The sequence below is a fragment of the Macrotis lagotis genome, chromosome 1 (assembly GCF_037893015.1).
Source record: "Macrotis lagotis isolate mMagLag1 chromosome 1, bilby.v1.9.chrom.fasta, whole genome shotgun sequence".
Taxonomy (NCBI): Eukaryota; Metazoa; Chordata; class Mammalia; order Peramelemorphia; family Peramelidae; genus Macrotis; species Macrotis lagotis.
In genome coordinates, this window is record NC_133658.1 from 100,543,324 (window position 1) to 100,570,460 (window position 27,137).

At 32.8% G+C, this 27,137-nt stretch overlaps 1 protein-coding gene and 1 pseudogene across 1 annotated transcript in view; one reads left to right on the forward strand and one right to left on the reverse strand.

The window, feature by feature from the left end:
- Positions 1-27,137, forward strand: part of FOXN2 (forkhead box N2) — a 60,810-nt gene that overhangs the window by 6,223 nt on the left and 27,450 nt on the right. The window contains exon 2 of the mRNA XM_074205500.1: positions 24,242-24,789. Within this exon, the coding sequence (XP_074061601.1) occupies positions 24,256-24,789 (534 nt within the window). The 5' untranslated portion in view covers positions 24,242-24,255. The remainder of the gene's footprint in view (positions 1-24,241; positions 24,790-27,137) is intronic.
- LOC141513614 (high mobility group protein B1-like 1) lies at positions 22,321-22,921 on the reverse strand (annotated as a pseudogene).

The following is a 27,137-nucleotide window of genomic DNA, read 5'->3' on the forward strand; positions in this document are numbered from 1 at the left end:
AAATTCTCTCTCCTTTGCTCACTTCCACCCTCCTTGAGAGGGCAAGCAATTTAATATAGTTTATACATGTACAGTCATTTAAAACATATTTCCATGTTAGCCATGTTACAAAAGAAAACAGGGATCCCCCCCCCCAAAAAAAAACTCCAAGAAAAATAAGGAAAGCTTAAGAAAAAAGTTTGCATCAATCAGTACTCAGACTCTGGAGGCAGATAGCATTTTACATCTTAAGTCCAGCAGAATTATATTGGATTCTTGTTTTTAAGCCTAAAGTAGCCTATCAATCTTTTTTTTTTTTGGTACTAATTGCTTGCTCTCCAGCATGCTAATTCCTCCTAATGTTTGTGTCATCTACAAATTTCATTCAAATGGCTGTCTATATGGTTACCAAAATTTTCTTAATTGTTGTATCCAATGACCTCCTGGTCCTCTCTCTTAACCTTTCTGCAGCTTTGAGCATTGTGTTCTCCTCTGGATATTGTGATGCTTCTCTCTTGGTTTTCCTACCTAGTCTTTGGTGGATTATTATCATTTCCCTATGACTTTTTCCTGGACCTTTTTATTCTGTACTCTTCCATGGTGATTTCATAGTTGTAGTTATTAATTCTGTTCAATGACTTCCCCATATGTACACATATAACTCTTAATAATACCTCTCCTAAGCTGTTGGCCTACATCACTAACTGCTTGTATCATCATCTCCTTGGATGTCTCATAGGCATCTTAAATTCAAATATCCAAAATAGAATTCCTCTTTCCCCCTAAACCTAGTCCTCTTGCTAAAATTCCTATATCTGTGCAGGGCACTACCATTCTTCTAGTAATCTATATTCACATCCTTAGTATCTGTCACCTCATCTTACCTCTCTTCCTTCCTTGTTGTCCCTAGGTTCCAATGTCTAATCAGTTGCTGGCTCTTGATGAATTTTGCTTCCACATATTTTGCTAAGTTTCTTAAGCTCTAACTTTGCCCTAGGGCATTTTATCTGTGAAAAGTGAAAGAATATATAATGTTTAAGACATATCTGGTTTTGTTCATAGATAATGTAAAATTACTTTGTTTTCAATCAAACAGCAGACATTTTATTCTTAGTTTCAGGAACTGGGCTAAGAAGTTCTGGAAATACTAAGAAGAAACAAAAACAGTTCCTCTTCCTTTAAAGAACTTAACATTCTAATGGGGAAGATGGGGGAAATAACAGCATTGACATAAGAGGTATACAAGATAGATAAAAGATAACCTTTGAGGGAAGACATTTTTGATTCTCCCATAGTGAATATTCTATTCCTGTGTTCCTTAAATTCATGGGATGGATAATTATTATTGTTCCTTAGGAAGTTTGCATGTGGGAGTTAGGAGCTAAGCAGGTCATTGAGACCACTGTCTTGCTGTATTTTCATAGTTTTTCAGAACTGCATAAGTGATTTTTTAAAAATTTAAAATTCTTCACTCGACTTTATGATGGGGAAGGTGCTCATGAGAAAAAAAATTAGGTTGAGGAAGTAGAAAGTTCATGGATCAATGTCTCAGAAGATAATGTACTTTATTTTCAATTATTTTTGTTTAATGATAAGATAGTGGTAGCAGTTTTAATTATGACAATAATGGTTATAAATAGAACAATGACTTAGAAAGTCAATAGAAAATTTTATTGTACAATAAATAACAATGCTTAGTGAATGGAGATGCTTATTAACTGATTGACTTGATTATCTAGAAAAATCTCTTTAAATTTTAATCATTTTAACCAATTTATTAAAACTATTTTCAAAATTTATTTGTGCTTATTATTTCCTATAATTTCTGCTTAAATTGAATAAACTGAAGTGTATGAGTATCATTTCTGTTTAAATATAGCCAAGTGAAAATAAGTTAAATGTGTTCTGGTTTTTCCTCAGGATAATTGAAAAATAAGTTCTTATGCTGCTATACATTGAGAAGGAAGCTGATTTGTACTGTGCAACATATCTTTTCAAAGTAGGCTTTATGAACAAATCCCTTATTAAGTTATTTTCTTGGTCTAAGATTGAGACAGCAACAAATAAAAAGAAAACAGCTAGTTAAGAGTTCCAGTTTAAGATTGAACACACTTGGTTTAGTGATCTATTTAGTCATAAAGTTATGCATCCTTGTCCATATGATAGTGTAACTCTTACTATAAAAATCATTTCCCAACATCCTTTTCAAATAATCTAGATGACAATTATTTCTTTTATCATTTTACTTATGAGAAACAGGTATGTTGAGTATGCAGGCAATGAGATAAATAGCAGTGCTGGTATATATAATTGAAAAAACAATTTAATTTTTTAAAAAATTTCATTATTTTTCCAAAATTTTAATTTTAGATTATGCCCTTGCCACTTTTTTTATACCCACTGAAATTTTGGGAAATAATAACTATTTTACAAATTTACTGAATTCTTTGAAAATCATATTGAAGTCTGGCTAATTCTTTGAAAATCATACTTTGTAGTGTTAATGTGCCTGTCACAGGTTATGTATACCCAAAAGCATTGAAATTATTATATCCCTCTAGTGAGAGAGCACTTAAGAATCAATTATTGCCTTTAGGGAGCATGTTGAAGGGGTCATGGGATTATTTTTCTGTGGTAGATGTACCTGAGTGTTTGTGCTTTGAGGGTATTGCCACAGGTTTTTCTATTTTTTAAAAGCAATGCTGAGTTTTAAATATAGACTATCTAGAAGTTCTTTGGAGCAAGAATTGATAGACTTTTTTTTTGGCAAGGTAATGGGGTTAAGTGACTTGCCCAAGGTCACACAGCTAGGTAATTATGAAGGCCATATTTGAACCCAGGTTCTCCTGACTCCAGGGCCAGTGCTCTTTCCACTGCGCCACCTAACCACTCTGAGAATTGATAGACTCATTATGTGAATAACAAATGTTTAATTTTTTTGGTGCCAAATGACTTTTTCCATTCAGAGTTAGTAATCACATAGAGGAACAAAATTTTGGGGGAAAGCTGATAAGAAATTTGTTTTTTGTATGTTGTAGAGAGTAGGAAAGTTGCCTGAATTATCAATACCAGGTACAATGGGTATCATGAGCCAAGAAATCATTTTCATGTATTTAGAGCTTTGCTATCAGCATCTTTGGAAGATGGTATAACATTATTAGTGTCTTCTATATCTTTTTTTTGACATTGTATGGATACCAGTAGAGTATGCAAGATGCCATTACTTGCTGTCAAATAGTTTATTTGGAATGTGTGGTATAGTGAATTGAGAACTGACCTTTAGAGTCAACAATTCTTATCACAAACACATACTGGAGGGGGAGCAAGACACAATCTCTCAGTGCCTTTGTCAGCTCCTTAAAGTTAGAGATTAGTTGTTCTGCATTAATGCAGGCAATTTTCACATTAGGAGTTCTGTGCCAGAGAAATCACAGATCCAGCACTCCTACCTCCCCCTCCTCCAAATCCTTATAAATTGTGAGGGAAATAAATTAAAGAGTAAACATTGTTATTAAATAGAGAAATGAGATGTCTGGGAAATAAGAAAAGAAAAGCTAAGATTACAAAATTGACCTTGGAAAAGAAAACATGCTTTGTTATGATTTAAAGGTGCATTCTAAATGTTTATGTGAATGAATAGATAGTAGTGCTTAGAAAATATTCATGACAAGATAATAGGTGAATAATTTTTTAAGTGCAACATTTTTTCTTTTTTCATGGTGTTTATTGTTATGTCTTTATCCTTAATTATAAACAAAACTTAGGGATTTAAAGCAGTATTATTTAAAGCATTTTTTAGGGGTCAGATGGGAGTGACATTGTTTTCAATGTGTATGTAATTACTTTTTAATCTATAGAGTGTTGTTTTCTCCATTCACAGATTTATAATATATTTGGATTCATTTTTATTGCCATGGGTACTTTATCCAGCAGTCTCACTTCTGCCCTCCTTGTCTGTCTTTCTATAAATTCTCTATAGACTTTCCAAATCTTACTGTACTTTTTTATTGCAATTTAACTAGACCACTTTCTTTTCCAGTCTTTCATGGGTTTGGAATGTCTTGTGTATGTAATATCACAGAATTCCAGAGACTTTGGACTAGTCCAGTCCATCCCTTCTAAAGAACCTTTTCAACCTTATAACCTCAGTAAAGTAGTTGTCTGATTTCTATATGAAGATGACCAGGCATTATCTTCTGAGGCTGTCCATTCTACTTTGGGAGAGTTGCAATTGTTGAGGCACTTTTCCTCATGGCAGTCCTAAGTTTGTTTCTCTGAAATTTCTGCTCACTGCACTTAGTTCTGCCCTCTGAGGTCAAGCAAGACAAATTCAATTATTCTCCCGTGAAGTTCATCAGTTATTTGAAGGTATTTATCATGATTCCTCTAGTTCTGATTTATATGCTGAAGCCTGTTTATACCTACTATGTATCTTTTCGTTGATCTTTGCTTCGTATTCAATTATAATTCTTCAGAAGTAGTTGTGTTCAATGTAGTTAATACTGGGAAAATAAGAGTGTTAAAAAGATGAGCTTTAACATTAATGATAGTTTAAGATCATAGAAAAAGCTATAAAAGTTCATAAACACCATTTAGGCTGATCTTTTCCATAGCCTGTGGGTTCATCTTTTTGTCTCTGCAGTCATATTCCAGGAAATACATACTTTGTTTATCTTATGGAAAGATTTAAAATAGTTGGGGGTTTTTTTTTTTTTTAGGTTTTCGCAAGGCCATGGGGTTAAGTGGCTTGCCCAAGGCTGCACAGCTAGGTAATTATTAAATGTCTGAGACCAGATTTGAACTCAGGTAGTCCTGATTCCAGGGCTAGTGCTCTGTCCATTGTGCCACGTAGCCGCCACTAAAGTAGTCTCTTTTGAGTGACAGTGGATTTCAAAGGGAAGGCAGCCCCTATAGCTTTCCAGAAATTGATATAATTTGCACAGTGACATCTGCTAGCATCCTCTCTGTCAATTGAGCTTTGAACCAGGATCTCATCCATCCTTCAGCTAGTTAATTGTCTACATGTTTAATGTTGATACTCCTTAGACAGGGAAATAAGGTTCTCTCTTTGGTCATGTCTATCATCCAGTCTTATGTTATTTTAACATGTGTTAGCATAGCATATGACATTTCATTAGTAGTTTCAAAATAAATATTCACAGCATTAATATGGTTACTTCAATATAGTCTCCTGAATGTATTACCAAATATTTTCAACAATGACACTTTTCTAGGCAAATCTGCTTCATTGAGAAAAAGCCAATAACAAGTTATCTTAATCTGTACTTCTTCTTTCACTACTATCCCCGTGTTTCTTTTTTGATGAGGAATTTCATAGTCTTTTCCTTATTTTTTTGCATGTAAAATCAAAATAGGTTATCTAGTAACTAATTTGAATGCAGAAAATACCTTGTTATGTACCTTCCTGTTATAGTCTGTTTAGTAAGGGAGCTTGAATTTAACATGTTATCATAATCAAAATAATAATCTGAATTTTCATGTTGAGATGAAGTTTGTGTGTAGTGAGTCATGTAACATGCAACAATCAACCATTCTGTGGTCTTCAGGAATACATTTCTCAATCTTTGTTTTCTTTTTTCCTTTTGGTTTTTGAAAGGCAGTGGGGGGGAAATTAAGTGACTTGCCCAAGGTTACACAGTTTGGTAAGTGTCTGAGATCAGATTTCAACTCAGGTTCCTCCTAATAATTCCAAGACCAGTGCTCTATCCACTGCACCACCTAGCTGCCCCTTGTTAAGTTTTTCTAAGAAAAATCTGCCTTATTTTTTTTTTATACTTTACTTCAATAAATATTAGCTATGTGCAGGACACAGGATAGATGCTAAAGATTCTTAAATAAAAGAAAACTCAAGACTTCAAACATTAAAAAGCTTCCCATTCCAGTGGGGAAATAGAGCGATAGGTTATTTATGCAAATACAAATTTATGCAAGCCAGAATATAATCCCAAGTGCTAAGGAGACAATACAGATAAAATGCTGTTAGAAAGGTGAGAAAAAAAGGTTACTTTCAACTGAGAAGAGGATTATAGATCATTTTAAAAGAATGTCAGTATTATTTGAATTTTATTTCTGATTAGCATTTGGATTATATAGCCTGGAAAGAAATCTTAGAGATATTCTTATCCAATTCTGCATTTTTTAAGATGAAGAGATTTGTGTCTCAGAAAGTCTGTAATTCATTCCTCCTTTTTTTTTTTATTTTTAAAACTGTTTTACTTGTAGGCTTAATTTTACTTAGAATATTTTATTGATCTTTTTGTCTTTATATAAGTAATTTCCCACTGTTTCTTCCGCTTGAATAGTTTTCCTACCCCCCCGCCCCAAAAAAGCTAATAAGCAAAAAACATTTAATATAGAACTTTGTCTGAAGTATATATTATCCAAGGTTCTGGACAAGTATATCCTGTCTCAGAGAAGTTCTAATTTGTCATGGTTGTTACAGAGATTTTATGACAAAAGCAGATCTAAAACTCAAGTATGACCCCTGGCTAATTTTCTTCTATATCATGTTGTTCTTACAATAATAATGATAATAATAATAATAATAATAATAATATTCAAATGACTCTGTGATCTTATTAGTTCAGGAGCTCACTCCAGTGATACAGATTGCAGCTCATATAGGCCTGCCTGTCCTGTGTGTAACTCTTGAACATATTTTTCTGTAATTTCACCAAAGAAGATGCAATACACTCTCTCTCTCTCTCTCTCTCTCTCTCTCTCTCTCACAAAATGTGCTGGAGGCCTTTCTTATTTTGTTTTTTAAATTTATATTTATCTTTTAAATTAAGTTTAAGTTTATTATCTTTTTTCCTACCTCACTTATTTCCCAGTATCCTTCTCTATCATTCCTCAGTCTTCCCTTATAAAAACAAACTTTTTTTTCAATTAACAGTATTTTATTTTTTCTAACTATATATAAAGATAGTTTCCAACATTCATTTAAAAATATGTATTTATTTTTCCAACTACAGGTAAGGATTGTAGTCAACTATTATTTTTTAGTAAGATTTTGAGTTCCACATTTTTCTTCTCTCTCTCTCTCTTTCTTCCCTTTCCTCCCTTGACAGAGAGTAATCTAAGTTATACATGTATAATTATGTCAAATATATTTTCATATTGTTCATGCTATGAAAGAAGAATCAGAATGAAAAGGAAACAAAAAACACAAGAGGGAAAACATAAAAAAAACAAATTTTAAAAATTGAAAATAGTAAGCTTTGATTTGCATTCTGACCCCCCCCCCCCATATTCCGTCTTGGGTTATTTTCCATCACAAGTCCTTTAGAATTGTCTTTCATTATTGTACTGCTGAGGTGAGCAAGTCTACCATAATTGATCATCACATAATGTTGCTATTATTGTATAAGGTTCTTCTGGTTCTGCTCAGTTCAAGCAAGTCTTTCCAGGCTTTTCTGAAGTCCTGTCCTTAATGATTTCTTACAGAACAATATTATTTCATCACATTTATGTATCACAATTTGTTCAACCATTCTCCAATTGATGAGCATTCCTTCTATTTCCAATTCTTTGCCATTTCAAACAAAGTTGCTATAAATATTTTTGTATGATGGCTTTGGTATCAGACCTAGTAGTAGTATTGCTAGAATAATATTACTTGGTATTTACAGTTTTATTGCCCTTTGGGCATAGTTCCAAAATGCTCTCCAGAAAAACTGGATCAGTACAGAACTCTACCAACCAACAATGCATTATTGTCTCAGTTTTCCCCATCCTGTCCAACATTGATCATTTTCCTTTTTTTTGTTTTATTGACCAATCTGATAGATATGAGGTGATACCTCAGAGTTATTTTAATTTACATTTCTCTAATCAATATCGATTTAGAGCATTTTTTCACATGATTATAGATAGCTTTAACTTTTTACCTTTATCAATTGGGAAATGAGTTGTATTCTTATAAATTTGACTTTATTCTTTACATAGTTTAAAAGTGAGTCTTTTATTAGAAACAGTAGCTATAAAAATTGTTTCCCACTTTACTACATTCTTTTTAATCTTCTTTGCATTGGTTTTATTTCTGCCAACATTCATTTTTGTAAGATTCTGAGTTTCAAATTTTCTCTCTCTCTCTCTCTCTCTCTCTCTCTCTCTCTCTCCCCCACCACCCCTCAGACAGCAAATATCCTGATAAACAAAATGTTTTTAATGGAAAAAACTGACAAACCCAATCTATTCACTGAAAAGTCTTAAAAATATATGCAGTATTTCATACTTGTGGATCTTACACCTCTGCAAAGGAGGGTGGGAGTGGGGAAATGTTCTCTTTGGGATCATGCTTTTTTTTTTGTAATTCTGTAATGTTCACATTTAGTTGTTTTTTGTGGTTATAATTTCCATTTAAATTACTGTAGTCATTATGTATATTATCCACTTGATTCTGTTTATCTATTCCTTTTTCCACAATTTTCTGTATTCATCATATTTCTTATAGCACAGTAATATCCTATTACATTCATGTACCATCATTTATTTCATTCCCAAATGAGGCATCTACTTTGTTTTTAATTCATTGCTATCACAAATAAATGCTGCTTTAAATATTTTGATGTATTTGGAAACTTTAATTATCATTGACTTTCTTGAAATATATACCAAGTGGTAGAATCTCTGGTTCAAAGAGTATTTGTATTATTCCAAATTACTTTCCAAAATAGTTATTTAGCTCCACCAAAAATACAACAATGTGCCTATCTTCCCATATGTTCTCCAAAATAGACTATTCTCATCTTTTGTCATCTTTTCCCATTTGCTGGGTGTGAAGTACAACTTAAAGTTTGTTCTTATATACATTTCTCTTACTGTTGTGAATTGAAACATTCTTTCATATATAGATATTAATCATTTGCAATTCTTTTGAGAACTGTTCACATACTTTGAAGCTAGTTGGGTACTAGCTTTTGGTTATAATACAAATAATATTACACCTATATAATATATATTCATGCACACATGACCTATTATAGAATAATACACCTAGAACTGGAAGGGATCTGAGGGACAATCTAGTCTACACACACTTCCATTTTACAGATGAAGAAACCAAGGTGCCCATGGAAGATGACTTGCCCAAAGTCTCACTAATAGTAAGCATCAGAGAGGGTATTTGTACCCAGTTTTCTGACTCTACTGTCATTGATTGCTCTTTATCACAAGTCCTTTGGAATTGTCTTTGATTATTATACTACTGAGATGAGCAAGTCCATCATAAGTGATCATCACACAATGTTGCTGTTCCTGTGTACAATGTTCTTTTGGTTCTGTTCACTTCATTCAGCATCAGTTCGTGTAAGTCTTTCCAGGCTTTTCTGAGGTCCTATCCATGATTTTTTTTTTTTAGGTTTTTGCAAGGCAAATGGAGTTAAGTGGCTTGCCCAAGGCCACACAGCTAGGTAATTATTAAGTGTCTGAGACAGCATTTGAGCCTAGGTACTCCTGACTCCAAGGCCGGTGCTTTATCCACTGCGCCACCTAGCCGCCCCATCCATGATTTCTTACAGAACAATAGTACTTCATCACATTCATATACCGGATTTGTTCAGCCATCTCCCAAGTGATGAGCATACCCTCTACTTCCAATTCTTTGTCACTATAAAAAGAGGTGCTGTGTTTTTGTATATATATGTGAGTTTTTTACCCTTTTTTTTATCTCTTTGTAATACAGATTTAGTAGTGGTATTGCAGAATCAAAGGACATGGAACAGTTTTATTGCTCTTTAGCCATAGTTTCAAATTGCTCTCAATAGATTGGATCAGTTTACAACTACACCAACTATGCATTAATATTCCAATTTTCTCACATCCCTCCCAAAATTGATCATTTTGCATTTTTGCTATGTTGACCAATCTGAAAGGTATGAGTTAGTACCTCAGAATTGTTTTAATTTGTATTTCTCTAATCAATAATAATTTAGAGTATTTTTTCTAGAAATTTATTCTATCTATAGATCTCTATATTTATTCTAAAGCTAACTATAGATAGTTTTTAATTTCTTCATCTGAGAACTGCCTTTTCATATCCTTTGACCATTTAATAATTAGGGAATAGGATGTCTTTTAATGGGTTTCTTTTTTAAACCATTTTTTGAAGAGATTCCAGTGAATTGAAAGGATGATCAAATTGGTTGCTTAATCTTGTCAAACTTTAGCAAGTCTATATGATTGACTGCAAAACATGAGTCATAATGAATATGAATGTTCTAACTTGAAAAAAATAGGCAATGAGAAGCCTGATCATGAAAGAGAACCAAACATACCAGTTATACCAGCATTGTGGATATCTGGAATAGGTATCTGAAATAGGATTTGAGTGAGTTTTTCAAAGTATGTAGATCTTACTGTTTTCAAACTTTACTCCATACAATCCTGAATTAGCTGAAATTTATTCTGCCTTATTAGTATAAGTATTATATATACAAATATTTTTACTAGTTGGTGGTATGAGTATTGATGGTATGTGGCATCTAACTAGTCCATAAATACATTTTTTATTTGAAAAATTCTAGATATTTCATGAGTATCACATCATTGGCATTTGGAAATATAAGACTTTTTTATTTAGATAATAGTACTGTTAGAACTAATTGCATTTTAAGTAGAATTGATTTAACTGTCACCTATTAAATTAAATATGATATAATAGAATTGCACCAGCTTAGGAAATAATAGGGTTTAATGCTATCAAATTGTAAAATTCAGTAAAGTGATTTGAAATTTCTAGAAGCATTTTATTTTGCTTTTGAGGTTTGCTTTAGTTCTATTTAAAGCTTCACAAAAAATATGAACACTAAACATAAATTTTGATGACAAAAATATCATTGGCTGTTTTCAAGGGCCAGTAGAATTTACCATTGCACTTTAGAACCTTAGATTCATTGACTTAGATATTTGTGAAATGAACGTTGTTCTGTATGCACACATAACTTGTTTTTATTTTTACAAGACAATTGCCCAAGGTCACACAGCTAGGTAATTATTAAATGTCTGATACGGATTTGAACTCAGGTCCTCCTATCTCCTAGCTGCCACCTAGCTGCCCTGTAGTGCCATTGAAAACAAAGAGCTAGTTTAACCAGTACCCATAACACTTGGAGCATTTAACAGATGGGCAATCCTTCTAGTTAGGTGTTGAGGATAATTACCATTTTGTTCCTTTAATTTTTCTCCAGTTTTAACAAAAAAATTTTTGATTTGAGGCTTGTACAGATTGTTGCAACAGTTTGAAAATGTGGAGATTCTTAAATCTGGATTTGCTTGCTAATTATGATTTATAGTTTGGAGATTAATCTTACTATACTTTTATGAAATTTATAGATAATGGCAGAATTTTATAAGCTCTGTTTCAATTAGCAATGTGTTTAACAAAATATATTAGAAATAGTCGTGTTTCTTAGTGGAAAATGTTTTTGCTTTCTAAATTTGGGTCAGTATCTTTTGTGATGATGCTTTTTTTGAATTATCTGTGTCTCCACTGTGGGAGAGGAGGTACTTGCTAAAAATAGAAAAACCATTTTATATAAAATTGTTTTCCTGAGACCATGAACTTTTTTTTTTCTGTCTCTGTCCCTTATAGGATATTCTCTGCCCTCTCTCCCTCTTCTTCCTAATAGGTTCTAGAATCAGAGATTTTGGAGCTGGAAATGAATCTTGAGAGGCCAGGAATCCAAATTCTTCATTTTATAATTAGGAAATTGGACTCAGAGAGATGGAAGTGACTTGAACAGGACACCGAGGTCTAGCACCCTCTCTAAAATGAAAGTTAAATACATTGCTTCATTTTCTTTTTTTTTTATTAATTTTTATTAAAGATATTATTTGAGTTTTACAATTTCCCCCCCAATCTTACTTCCCTCCCCCACCCCACCCCCATGGAAAGCAATCTGTCAGTCTTCACTTTGTTTCCATGTTGTACCTTGATCCAAATTGGGTGTAGTGAGAGAGAAATCATATCCTTAGAGAAGAGACAAGAATTCTAAGAGGTAACAAGATCAGACAATAAGATATCTGGTTTTTTTCTAAATTAAAGGGAATAGTCCTTGAACTTTGTTCAAACTCCACATCTCCTTATCTGGATACAGACAGCACTCTCCTTTGCAGATAACCCAAAATTGTTCCTGATTGTTGCACTGATGGAATGAGCAAGTCCATCAAGGTTTATCATCATCCCCATGTTGCTGTTAGGGTATACAGTGTTTTTCTGGTTCTGCTCATCTCACTCAGCGTCAATTCATGCAAATCCCTCCAGGCTTCCCTGAAATCCTATCCCTCCTGGTTTCTAATAGAACAATAGTATTCCATGACATACATATACCACATTGCCTCATTTTCTTAAGATGTGTGCTGATTATCAGCAACGTGTTTTACTTTGAACTTAAACTAGTAAATATGACAGATATATTGAAAAGATGAAAGGGATCATAGAACAAAGTGTATAAATAATATCGAGTTCTAGTTTTCGTAATTATTTGCCATTAAATCAAATCTTCACTGAATCCAAGTTTTGTTTTTAAGGAGAAGCTATTATTTTCCACATTCAGATTATATAATTCCAGGGTTTTATTTTTTCTTAATTTCGAGTATCTTTTTTTTAATTACATTTTAATTTTGTTATTCTCTGAAGAATGATTTATTTAGGTAGATCTGTATTTTAAACACTTACTTTTCTAAGAGTATTTATCTAAACAAATTTTGATAGCGGGAAGACTCAATATAATATATCAAAATGAGATTTTAAAAAAATTTATTGAATTTTGCCTTTGAATAATTTTTCAAATAACCATATACATATATGTTTAATATATAATAGTTTAAAACTAAGAACAATCATTTTACAAAGTTTTTCTATAAAAATAGCTCTTTGACTCCTTTGTGTTTTGTCCCTTTTTGTTGTTTTGCAGCTGCACACATTTTTCAATTGATCACATGCTATGTCACCTAAATCTATGATGAAGAGACAGTTTTATCCCTAGGAGACCATAATGCTTCAGTTGTCCTGGATACATGACATCATGTTGTATTGTAATCAAATAGAAGCCTTTTGCAGTCCATTTGGGATTTATATCTGATCTTTACTCTTGAGTAGCAGGTCTTTATGTGATGGACAGTGCCTTACAAATGGATAAAACAGAATGAAAATTGAGAATTGTTAAACTGATGAGAAAAAATGATTTTCCTTTGTGAATTTTTGTTTGCCAAAAGTTCTTTTAAGTTCTAAGTTGCAGTCATGATAGCAACCTAACCATTTTTTCAATTTAAATTATTCATTAATGTTAACTTAAAATTAAGAATTTTATTTTTCCCTTTTCTCAAACTGAAACATTCTTCTGCTTTAGGAACTTAAGTTTAATATCCTAAAGATATTAGAAATATTTTGTATGTCATGTTGTTTTAACTATTAGAAGAAAGGCAGCATCTTTCCATAACTTCTAAAAGAATGGGATTGTGAAGAGAAGGAAACTCAGGGTTTCAATGGAAACTTATATTTCCCTTTATAATAAATGCTAATCTAAGGTTCGGTTTACTCTAGTAAAGGGAATTGTAGAAATGAGTCAGTTAAATGAACTATATCAAGCAGGAACTACTTCGCATTCAGCAAACATCTTTGAGTTTCTTCTCTGTTCTGAACACTGTATTCTGTGTGCTAGGGAAGGTCTGAATTAATTGGATAGTTTAGCTCTCACTTTTAAAAGGCATACCTGGCCTACTTAGTCAAATAAATAGTTTTCTGGAAAGAAACAAAATGAAAGAGGCACCCACTATTAAGTTTCTACCTTTTTCTTCCATGACAGTTCTTTCTTTTACTTGAAAAAATTTTAAATTTGTGGATGACACTATACTCTTCTGAATTGTAATATGTCTTGGTAATGAAGATGTTAAATGCCTGAAAAGACAGTTTGTAAAGATAACGAATTAACGTACAACAAACAATTTTGTAAAATAATAGACTAACATTTTTAATTACAGTTTTTGTTGGGGGTTTTTAGGGGTTTTGCAAGGCAATGGGATTAAGTGGCTTGCCTAAAAGGCCACACAGTTAGGTAATTATTTAGTATCTGAGGCCAGATTTGAACTCAGGTACTCCTGACTCTAGGGCCAGTGCTCTATCTACTGCACCACCTAGCTGCCCCTTTAATTGCATTTTTGCTTTAATATAGCATACAAATAAAACACAAACCAAGAACAATTCCCTAAATGCAAACTTCCTATAAGAAAAAAACTAAACCAACCTACAAGAAGAATTGCTAATGAAAATATATGATAATATATACTTTTGTAATTTGTTTTTTGTTAAAGGAAAGGAAGTCTATGTACTAAAACTTTAACAGGGACATTAACAGGACATAACATTAAGATGTGTTAAATTTAATCTGACATTGCTTGGAGTGTAATATTTATTTACTTAGTTGAATTTACTGGATGCATATGTTTATAGAGATTATGCTGATAATTCATGATTCCTAAAGCTCTTTAGATTTCTCTCAAAATAGATAGACTCTCACATCGAATATAATATGGAGTGTTATTTGACCTACTTGTTTTCTGACCCATTTTTAAAGTCCACAGTAAAGTGTTGCTTTGAATTGATTACAACAGATTCTCTATAATTAAATAGTAACATTACTTAGACATCTTATGTTCTTAACTCCACTAACAATATAATCATACAGTCCAAAATAAAAAGTAAATGTGTTAACATTTTCATTTTTGAATTTCTCATTATCCTTTTCTATTATTTGTATTAGTGTAGAAAAGTCAGCCTCTCATTCCAGATGAGGGAAGGAAGGGCAATTGAGCTATAGAATAGACTGTTCTAAAGCACTGGTGCCTAGTAGCTGCTAAATAAAATGCTTGTTGATTAATTCTTTTAATAGACAAGAATTTCACATATGATAGTTATCACTTTGTTTAAATTCTTCACAAGATCCTTTTGGGCATACTTTGCACCTATATAAATTCTAGCTCCTCCAGAGACTTCTCAGTGGAGATTCTTTGAGTGCTGTGTCCAAAGAAATTAATCACTTGTGTTGCGTGTTTTCTGTTAACACGTGAGAGCAAGATCCTTTATCTACAAATGGGAATTTCAGTTCATTTTGGCCAGGAACTCTTACAAACTGTTTTGGCCCCTCAAATTCAACATCCAATAACTAATTAGGTGATAAATCTTAGTACTTAGCTAGATTAGTCCAGCCATGACAGACTATTGCAAGTTTGTTATATAAAACCTCTCCATCCTGGTAGTTTGCTCCTGCCTGAGCTTATGCTTACTAGTATAACTTTAAAATATCTATGATTACTTCTACACCATAGTAAGGAGGGCTTTAGTAGATGAATAAGTAAAGTAAGCTAGTGAATGTTACAGTTCATACAAGGCCTATGATTTCACAGAATCCTCTGCAAATTTTAAAACCCATTTTTAGATGTCTTCTACATGGCTGCCTATCAAATTCAGGAAGAACACTATTATGTTCTTTCTCCCTTTTCTTTTTTCAAGTTTTCTCATATGGTATGATTTTAAACTCCTTTAACATTCTGATCCATTTTTGGGGGGGGACATAGTACAGCTTGTTCTTCTTAAAATATAAGTGCCAAAATTGAATGTGATATTCCAGATGTAGTTGTTACAAGTCTGGCAACCTGAACTCATTGAAAATAGGTGCTACTTACTATAAGTAGTGAGAAGTATTCTTCTTTTATGTTTTAATTCCCTATACACCATTTTCTGTTTCTCCTGGTCTCAAAATGACTCACTTTGATAGAAAAAATAACCCTTTTTCTATTGCTTATTCTTACCATACATTTATAAGATAATAGATTTAGAATTGTAAAGAACCTTAGACACACAGTGTTACAGTTCATTTTATAGATGAGAAAACTGAGTTTCAGAGGGGTTGTGACTTGCCTAATGTTACACACTAAGTGACTAAGCTGAAAAAGTTTACTAAACTGTATATTCTTGAATCCAGTGAAAAAGACCCATATGTACAAAAATATTTAAAGCAAATGTCTTTGTGGTCAAACACTAAAAATGAAGAAAATACTTGTCCCTTTAGGGGAACAGCTGGACAAATTATGTATGTGGAATGGAATATTATTATGCCATAAGGAATGAAATTAAAGTCTGTTTCAGAGAAACTTGGTGGGGAGACTTGGTATGATCAGAAGAACAATTATACAATTGTACCAAAAAAATCTTTGAAAGACTTAAGAACACTTAACCCAATCAATTCTACAGGACCAATGATCAAGAACACGATCCACTTCCTGAAAGAGATAATGCCCAAGATCCCAACTGAGACATTTTTGAAAATGATTAATGTGGGAAATTGCTTTTGCTTAATTGTGCATTTCTGTTTCAAAGGTTGTGATTTTTTTTTTTCAGTATTGTAGAGGGGAGACAATAAATGCAAAGAAAAAAATTAGTTTCTCAATTTCTTTTTTTAACGAACTATATAGACCTTTGACTATTTAGCTCCCTTGAATAAGACCCACAACCTATGGAGACATCATGTGGAAGGAATTATTTTAAATATTTTTAATTGATAAGAGTTGTAACAACCACTGTGGTGATGGTTTTTAATGTTATTTAATTTTCTCTAATTACATGCAAAGAAAGTTTTCAACATCCATTTTTCTGAAAGTTTTGAGTTCCACCTTATCCTTCTTTTCTCATGTTTACCATATTTCTGTACTAATTATGTCCACTATAGTTAGTTCTGCTATGCATGGGTTTGTAAAACTTGCTGTACTGTGCGAAATTGTGTATTAAAACCACAGGGCTAATGGGGAAAGTGGAGTTAAGGGCACAACACTCAAAAACTTCCTAATAGACACAATTAAAAAAAAGGCAAGAAAAGAGGGTAGTAGGTTTTATGCATACCAAGTGATTGAGAAATACATAAATCAGACTATTGCTTGGGCTTTGTTCTGGTCCTCACGGGGCAGCAACTGGCAAAATTTCTTCCAGTGAAAGATTTGCCATGGTGAGCTGTACTTCACAGACCAATGGCCTTAGGCTTAATGCATGGCAGGAGTCTACCAGACCTCTTCAGCCCTCAGTTCCCTCAGTTATCAATTTTGAGAACTTATATGATAAATATGCTACTTTGCAATGAGACCTGAAGTTGCTTGTGAAAGTGGGAGTTAGAAGGGTTACAGCTTGTGAATTTTGTGAAATGACGCAGTTTTCTGTGTCCCCCCTTTGTTTTTAAGACAATCACATAAACAAATGCAAATTATGTTCAAGTTGTTCCCTAACATATCTAAACATATAGATTAGAACAAATCTACATTTTCAAAATTAGTGGTTGTAGCAAAATTATGCAAATGACTTCTAAGTCTGCAATGGATCTCAGAGGCCCCTTTCTTGAACTCCAATCCTTTATCATTAACTATTTTCATGACATCACTACCTATGTTCTGTAAGCACCTCACATTCAATTCATTGAAAACACAGAAGGGAAATTTTCCTCCCACAAATTCATCTTTTCTTCTAACTTCCTTCCTTCTATATGGGGCAATATCAGTCTTTCAGGTACCCAGGTTTATAAATTAGGAGTTATCTGTGACTTTTTTACTTTCACTTAATCACCTCTCTCCAATTGTCAGTCAACTGACGAGTCTTGTCAATTCAGTCTCCTCCACATCTTGTACACATCTCTCCCCTTTTGTCTAAATCCATTTCTCACCTGGACTATTTCAGTGACTCCTGATTCATCTGTCTGCCTTAACTTTGGGCCTTTTCTAATCCATCCTTCATATTGTTGCCAAATTGATCATTCTAAAACAAAAGTTGTATTTTATCATCCCTTTGCTCTAGAAATATTAGTGATTCCTCATTGCCTAAAGGATAAAATATAAACTCTCTTTGTTATTTTCAGTTTATAATCCTAGGCTGATTATGTAATTTTTTTCTTCATATGTATTCCATGTTTAAGCCAAACAGGACTGTTTGTTGTTCCTGTACATCACATTGTATCTCCTGCCTTTCTGGTTTTTTCCCAGGCAGCCCTCATGACTAGGATGTTTTCTGTTCTTAGCTGTGCTTCTTGGAAGCCCTTGCCTCCCTTCAAGGCTCAGCTCAAGCACCACTTCTTTTAAGAAGAAACCTCTCTCCAGTTTCTTTGGACTACTTTCCCTCAATAACTTAAAAAATTTTTAGTATCATTCTTGTACTCATTGATGATTCTGTATCCCTTTGTAGCATGTGAGTTCCTTGAGGGCAGGAACTGCCCATTTTAGAAGTACAGTTCAGGGCACAGTTTGTAGTAACCAATGCTTGTTGATTGCTTGATTTTGCTCTTATCCTAGAAAATATCCATTACAATGTTCAAATTTGAGAAACTTTTTAGATGAACATCTTCTTGATGCTCCTATTGGTTGGTTGATGATATTGAACCGATTGCAATAAACCCTAGAATAATGTAGGAGTAATTCACAAGCTCTTAGAAGAGATAAAATAGTAATTCCTACAGACTTTGATTCCAATTGGATTACTGATCTAATTCATCTATATGTATATGTGTATGCATATACGTTTTTATACATACAGCACCCACATAAAATCTTGGACAACTAACTGGAATTTTTGGCAAAGTGAGATTGTAACAAAGGCAGGCTGAAAAAGTTTACTCCAGAGCAAGATAATAATTAATTTACAGCAATGGGCATACTGTAAGTAAAGTGGATTACTCTGGCCATCTCAGCCAAAAAGTCAGCATGATCAATTTATTAGTCTAGCAATAACCAGTAAATGGGGTCAGTAGCTTCTCTCTGATTGACCAAGTCAGTATATCATTTGGACCTACCCTGGCAAAAGTAATATGATCCCAGTTGGTAGACATTTTAATAAGGAGGTGGATTAAGAATAACCTCAGCTTCTCCTCTTATATTTTGGGAGACAGGGATTATTCCTCAGGTAATAGGATTATTCTGAAGCTGGGGAAAGGTGTTGCTGATCATGCCCCTTTCTAGTAGTTGTTCATTTGTTTTTTTGCTGTTTAATCATTTTTCAGTTGTGTCCAATTCTTCATGATTCCATTTGGGATCATGGCAAAGATACTTCCATTTCCTTCTCCATCTTACTTTATAGATGAGGAAATTGAGGCAAACAGGGTTAAGTGGCTTGCTATGGGTTACACAATTAATAAGTGTCAGATTTGAAATCAGGATCAGTCTTCCTGACTCCAGGCTTCAGCACTTTATCTACTGTGCCAGATAGTTGCCCAATTGCTCTGGCAATTAAGGGATATTAATTACTTGATGGATATCAACTAATAATCTTGGCTAGAAAATCAAAATCATCTCTATCAGGATTCCTCTTTGCTTTCTATTTGGAGACCAGATTATCCCTAACTTTAACAAGAAGGCAGGAGCCCAGGCCAAGCTAGTTCTTTGTTTAGCTGTAAATAAAAAAGTGTTCTTAAGGTTAGTTATGCTTTTTTTCTACTATGCCTGTAGTTCAGACTGAGAGAATGCATTTTGAGCTAGACTGAGAAATGAGGATTTAACAAAATGGGGAATAGGATGGTTTGTATTGTAATATTGGTTATTAATAATGTAGTGTCATTTTTCCTCAAGATGTTCAGTGAACTGGATCCATAATTGAATTAGAGTAGATATTTTTGGTGTGTATGTTTCTCTTTGACAGTTTGGTGAAACCAATGGATGAATCTCTTCTCTGAATAATATAAAGGCACCCTGAGGGAAAGGGAAAGAAGCACATACATGTCAGGCAAATCATACCAATATCTCCACTCAAATCCTTATGGAGACAGCCCAGGGCCTTGAACTCCAAAGCCTTAGAAATAACAATTGTTTCAAGGCCAGTCCACTCCGCCATCACTCTGGGAAACAACATTTGGAGAGATATAGCTGCAGGTGCTATAGCCATAACAATAGATGTCTCAGAAAACAAAAGTTCTCATCACCAAAGACTTCGGTGTTGAACGAAAATTGATCTAATGTTATCAGTCAATATAACATTAAGGAGGCATTAACATCTGCTTCAGTATACCCTTGTTGACTTCTCTGACTTGCCTCTGAAATCTTATATATATGTTTTCTTCCTCATTGAGAGCAGGAGCTGTCTTTTCTAGGTGTACCCCCATCATTTTGCACATTACTTTATACATACTAAGAATAAATGCTTCATTCATACAGTTTTTTTTTGCCTACATTCATAATTAAAGAAATGCTCAGTTTCAGTTAGGATTTAGTTCATTGAACTCTTGAAAAATCTAGTTAGACTCTAAGAATGGTTTATTCTAGATAAGGAGTTCTTAACTTGGAGTTAACTAAGGAAGGTTTATGAGAGAACAAAAATAAAAGCACAGGATGAAAAGGCCTAGGTAATTTGTGATCTGCATAGTTAGAGGTAGTACTTACATCAATGATAACACAGATGCATTGAAGACAAGTTTTTGTTGTTCAGTTATTTCAGTCTTGTCCAAAAGTCTTCCTGATCCCATTTGCAGTTTTGTGGCTAAGATGCTGGAGTGGTTTGCCATTTCCTTGCCCAGCTCCTTTTACAGAGGAGCAAACAAGGTGGGTGACTTGCCCAGGATCACACAGCCTAGTATGTATCTGAGATCAGATTCGAACTTGTCTTTCTAATTCCAGGTCTGGTACTTTATCCACTGAGCTACCTAGCTGTCCCATTGAAGGCTAAAGATTAGAAGTGTGGATATTCCCTTTACCAATAAAATTCACAACCTTTCCTTAATACACAGTTTATTAATTGCTGTAACTAAAATAATAACCATGAGGGTTTTTCACCCTCAGATTTAACTCATCTCTTTCTTTGGTCTCAAAGCCTTTCCAATTTGGTAATACCTATCAGATTTTCATCTCTACCCAGGATGAAGCAAATCAGGATTACTTTACTGAAGGTCATATTACTTATTTCAGACATCTCTTCACAGACTTGATTTTAAGTAGTAAATTTTTATATTTTGAGAATAGTTTTATACTGGCTTGAAAAAGCAAGTTAATAGATGAAAATAATATTAAAGTCTACCAGAAAATTTTGAATTTGAGATTCTTTATGTTTCAATTTTTATTTTTTGTCTTTTTGTTTGTTTTTACAAAATGAATATACATCAAATCTGTCAAAAAGATATGGAGAAGATAAATAGGATCCTTAACATTTTTATGTTTCCAAAACTTTTTCAGTTTATTAAAATTGAAAATTGTTAAGAAGAGTTTGAGTGCATAGTATGAATGTATTTTAAGGCCCACATTTCACTCATATGGGTGCAGTGGACCATATGTTTGTAAAGAAAAAGGAAATGAAAGTCTGTTATCAAAAACATGTGAATTCCCAATTGTAACACTCTTAGAGAACCAAAACTTTTTAATTTTATTCTTTTTCATGACCATAGATTGTGCTTTAACTAGTCAGATGACTTTTAAAAGGTGGCGCAAAAGTATTCCATAGTTGTACAGGTACAAATCTTGAAAATAACAATTCATTTAAATATATCAGTTTTATATGTGAAGGATAGAATGAATAAGAGTGGAGATAAATTGTATTAACAATAATAATTTAAATTTTGTTGTGAATTTTTTTAAAATAGGCTTAAAATTATAGATGGAAATTGCTACTTATTTATACCCAAGCAGTTTTTTCTATAAATAAAACTTTCTATGATTATGATGGTATGCTTTTTTAATGTGAAACTTTAATTTATTAACTGGTAACTTTTGATTTCTGGTTAAGAAAATTGTTTCTATACAACTTTTATTAGCCTATCATAATTATTTAGGGTGTGTAGATCAAAACTAACTATATGAAAAGATGAAAATTAATCATTCATGTGATCCCAAATGGGCATACAAGAGAACTTCCCCTCAAAAAGTCATGATTTAAATGCACCTATGAAAAGGACAACAGTACTAATAAAAATTTACTTGGAACATTCAAAATGTCAAGAAAACAGCTGCAATTTTTTTTTCAATTACAGTGTGATATTCAGTTAACAGAACAATTTCATATGCTGGATCAAAGATCACTGAAGATGAAAATGAACTACAATCCTTGTAGATAACTAATTTGTGCAGTGCACCAACAAGAACCTACTTTAAATTTTTCATGCCAATTTACAACTCCTGTACTGTGCTATAGAAGATTATTGATTATTGAAAATACCACCAAAGGACAGGGTTTTATCTAAAGACATATTTGGTAGTGTGTTAACTAAACAAAAAAAAGATTATATAATTTAAAAACAAATCTTGCACAGCCTTTTTTTTTTTTAAAGGACTGAATTGTGTAGAGGAGTTATGCTTTATAGATAAGAAAAACTACTGTAGAACCAAGTCATCATCATTATCTTCTTCATCATCCTCCTCATTTTCTTCTTCTTTCTCCTTTCTTTCCCTTGCTCTAATCAACCTTGCCAACTCCTTCCTTTTTACCTATATTAGGTTTTCCTTTAGCCTGGTGTGGAGCAACATCTTTCATAATTTTCTTTCAGTTTAGCTGCTTTCTTTTCATAAGGTTACTTGTCATCTGAAGCAGTATTATTCCATATTTCTCTCAGTTCTTTGGTTTTTTTTATTTTTTTTACCACATTTCCAATAGAAAGACCAGGATGGTCTCCTTTGATTTTTGGATGATACTCAGAATAGATGAAGAAAAACACTGAAGGGGAACTCTTCAGTGCATGGGAATCTTTACACTTCTTTTTTGTTTCTCCTTTAGGCTGTATGTAGTGTTTATTTCTCTTTCATAATGAATCTTATCAGCTTTTGCGATGTCCACAAATTTTCCTTTTGCTTTAGCAGACTTTTTCTTCCACTTTTCTGAGCATTTTTAAAAAAATTCTGATAAGTTCACAAAAGCATTTATGTTGTTCTTGTATTCCTCTTGGTAGGTTTGCTACAAAAAGGCAGATGAAGACATTTAGTGCTTTTTTATGGTTCTGATAAGACAGACTTGAATTCTGGGGGATTGAATTGCCAACCTGTTGAAGTTAGCTTATGGAATCTACCTAAAACTAGAACTCATTCAGGGTGACTAGATTTTCTTTTTACTTTCTCTTAAGTTATTTTAGGCATCAAATCCCAGATTAGCTATTTTTGTGCTAGACCACAGATTATTATTCTTGACAGAGAAAACAGAAGGAAAATGAGGGCTAAGCAGCTCTACATTGCCTCTGAGAGCAGTTATCATAATTTTCTCTCTCTTCTTTGATCCTTCTCTTTTCTCCATTTTATTTCTTTTAAAATCTGTACAAATTTTAGCATTTCTTTCATCTGCTAAGAGTTTTTCTAAAATTCCTTCCAATTAGGGTGTTTATCATCCTTTTTTCTTGGTACAAAAGGTCCTTTAATGACCAAATCTGGAAATGCATATTTAGAATTTCTTTCTGATACTATTTTTCTATCATTTATAGATTACTCTTCCCATAAATTTTTAGTCTTCCCCCCCCCCCTTTTGAAGTGAAAAACATCAGGGTAGAAAGTGGGAGAATTATGTAATTATATAATACTTAGCATCTTCATACAGATGTCCGAGCACTCTACCGGATTTTGCTTGAGAAAGTTGTAATTGTAGGTAATAGATTTGTAGTTTTAAAAAATTTGAATTCAGAGAAGAAAACCACATTTGAAAATCCAGTGCATCAAGCTATTAATAAAGACTTTAAAGTAGACAGTAACCATCTATTATTGTATGTCTCTTTTTCTTTTTTTTGGTGAAAAGCAAAAAAAACTTGGAAAATGAGTACTTTGAATTATTTATTCTAAATAATGACAGATTTAATGGTAAATTTTTCATTGGTTTTAAGTAGCTAACTTTTTCTCTCCAGGAATACATTTCTTTCCAGGTCCATTCATATTCATTATTTTATATCTTTACCATGATGATTGGATAAGTAATCTTTTTAAAAAAAATTTTTTTTTATTTAAGGTAATGGGGTCCAAGGTCACACAGCTAGGCAATTATTAAGTGTCTGAGGTCAGATTTGAACTCAGGTGCTCTTGACTCCAGGGCAGCCCCTAGCTGCCCAGTAAGTAATCTTTTAATATAAATATGAATTAGTTTCCATTTCCTTATTCTTACTTTAAAAGTATTTCATTATATAATTTTATATGTATGTGTATATGTATTATATACACATACACATAGTAAGCAATGTGGGAATGGGTATTCAGATCAGTGCACAAACATATTAAGAGTCTTAAAAATGACGTTGATTAATAATTGTTTTCTTTGTTGCAGAGCCATAAGATTAAATGGGTCCGGTAACTGGAATGACTCCAGATAAGAGAGCTGAAACTCCTGGAGCAGAAAAGGTTGCAGGATTAAGCCAGATTTACAGAATGGGAAGCTTGCCTGAAGCAATTGATGCTGCCAGGCCAAAAGCGACCTTAGTGGACAGTGAAACTGCAGATGATGAGCTCACAAATTTGAACTGGCTTCATGAAAGTACTAATCTTCTAACAAACTTCAGTCTTGGAAATGAGGGTCTTCCTATTGTTAGTCCAATATATGACATTGAAGGTGATAATGTGCCATCTTTTGTACCATCATACCAGAACCCAGAAAAAAAGTCAGGGAATTCAAAACCCCCTTATTCCTTTAGTCTTCTCATTTACATGGCTATTGAACATTCTCCAAATAAATGTTTGCCAGTCAAAGAAATCTACAATTGGATTCTGGAACGCTTTCCATATTTTGCTACAGCACCAACAGGTTGGAAGAATTCTGTCCGACACAATCTTTCTTTGAATAAATGTTTTCAGAAAGTGGAGAGAAGCCATGGCAAGGTGAGATTTTTTTTTTATCACGATTTAGTCTTTTTTCCCCTGGGGGGGGGCATAATCCTTATAGAATTTTAAATATATGAAAACAATCAAAAGGTTAAATATTCCTTTATTTGTTAAAGTTTATTATTTACTTTAATTTCAGAATTTTAATTCTATTTTCTTGCTTCATTCCTGGATGTATTTAATTATAGTAGAATATCTTCATAAATTTGTCTGGTTTTATGTAATCACTTTAATGTTTTTAATACTATTTTTGCCTCATCAGCTATAATTGTATCATTTTGTTCTTAGTGGAAAAGTTAAGACGGAAGGGTAATTCTTTTCTAGGTTAATGTGCCACAGGAAATGAGATAATTAATTGACTTCTAGAAATATAAAATTTTTTGGAAGGCTTTGAAAAAAGTTATAAGAATTTTTAAAAATTTAAATGCCTTTAATGTATAAGATATTGAGATACAAAGGTTAAATAAAGATATTGTGCCAGCACTTATGACAGTGCAGATGTATTGTTTTCTCTTTTTTTATCTTAAATTTCAAATAAGTAAGCTTTTCTTAAGGTCTCTTGAGTAAGTTTGAATAATTTATTTCTTTTCATCATTGCTATCATTTATAGCTACCACAATCAAGGGATTTAGAATTTGCAAGTTTGTAAACTAGCTATTGATTTTCTGACTTAAACTTCTGTGTTTCATTCCTGATGTATAAAATGGAGATAAAACTGTCTCCTAAAGCTTGTAGAAAAGACTAAGTTTTGTAAATTTAGAAAACTAATATAATAAAATGTAATATGAAGTAAAGTACTTTAGTGATTGTATATAGAATTCTACTGTAGCAGTGGTGTTTATCCTAATCATTTGCCCATATTTATCATCATCACATTGGTTTTGTTAGTGAATGCTGTGAGTTTCAATTTCCTGGGAAGTTAAAAAAAAAAACAAAACAAACCCAAAACTTTTTTGAAATTAATTTTTGCAGAAATATTTTTTTAAATCTTCATTACCTTATGTAAACAGAAGAGGCTGAGCATTGCTTAACCTTTTCTTGATGATTCAGGTTCATTGAGAGTAATATCTATTAGTGTAATATATATTACTTTTTACTTTTTCTGTATGTCTATTCAGAGTTGAACAATTTAACAGACTTATTAAACCCTACTAGGTATCAAGATCTGAGTTATTTTAGAGATAGACAAAATAGTCCCTATCAAATTAAAGAGTTTAAATTTGTTTGAGAGATGAACATGGATGTAAATACAAATAAGGATAAGGTTTCCTATGAAAGACAGAGAAATCCAAATTTCACAGTGAAAAAGGAAATAAGCATTCTTTATCATTTAGTTAGCCTTTTAAAAAAAATTGGACTGCCATTACATGCTTTTTTTTTTTAATGTTTTTGCTAGGCAATGGGGTTAAAGTGGCTTGCCCAAGGCCACACAGCTAGGTAATTATTAAGTGTCTGAGTCCAGATTTGAACCCAGGTACTCCTGACTCCAGGGCCGGTGCTTTATCCGCTGCGCCACCTAGCCACCTAGCCACCCCCCCCATTGTGCTTTTGAGGAAGCTGTGTTGACTTTTAGTGGTCACTGCTTTGTTTTCTGAACACTAAAAAGCCCTTAATCTGGAAATTGGAGAATGTGAGTTGAATTCTAACAATTCCCCTTGTAACCTTGTGCAAGTCATCTTTCTAGCTTACTGGTATATAGCTTGTAGAATCATTCTCATTTTTAAAAATAGGGTCAACATTAGTCTTCTATCATGCAAAGATCCTGGATAGCAATATTGTACTAATTTTTACAGATTTTTTTTTAGTATGAGGATAGTTAAATGACTGAGTATCTCATAAGCATTTATATTTTATTTTTTCCAGGCAGTCATCATTATTTTTTCCCCACATAAATATAAAATATCTTATTACATAAATTTATTTATTTTTTCTAACTACAAGCAAAGACTTTTCAATATTCATTTTTTTGTAAAGAGTTTTGAGTACCACATTTTTCTCCTTTCCTCCTTTCCCTCTCCCTTCCCCTTGACAGCAAGTAATTTGTTATAGGTCAAACTTGTATAATTATGTTAAACATAATCCCATATTAGTCATGTTGTAAAAGAAGAATCAGAACAAAGGGGGAAAAATACATAAAGCATAAAACAAATTTTAAAAATAGAAAATGGTATTTTGTCTTTGTTAAGAGTGCATAGTTCTTTCTCTAGATGAAAATGGTATTTTCTATCATAAGAGCTTTAGAATTGTCTTTGATCATTGTATTACTGAGAGCTAAGTCTATTGTAATTGAAGTGATCATTATTCTTGACTGAGAAAACAGAAGCCAAGAATGAGTGCAGTAGTTT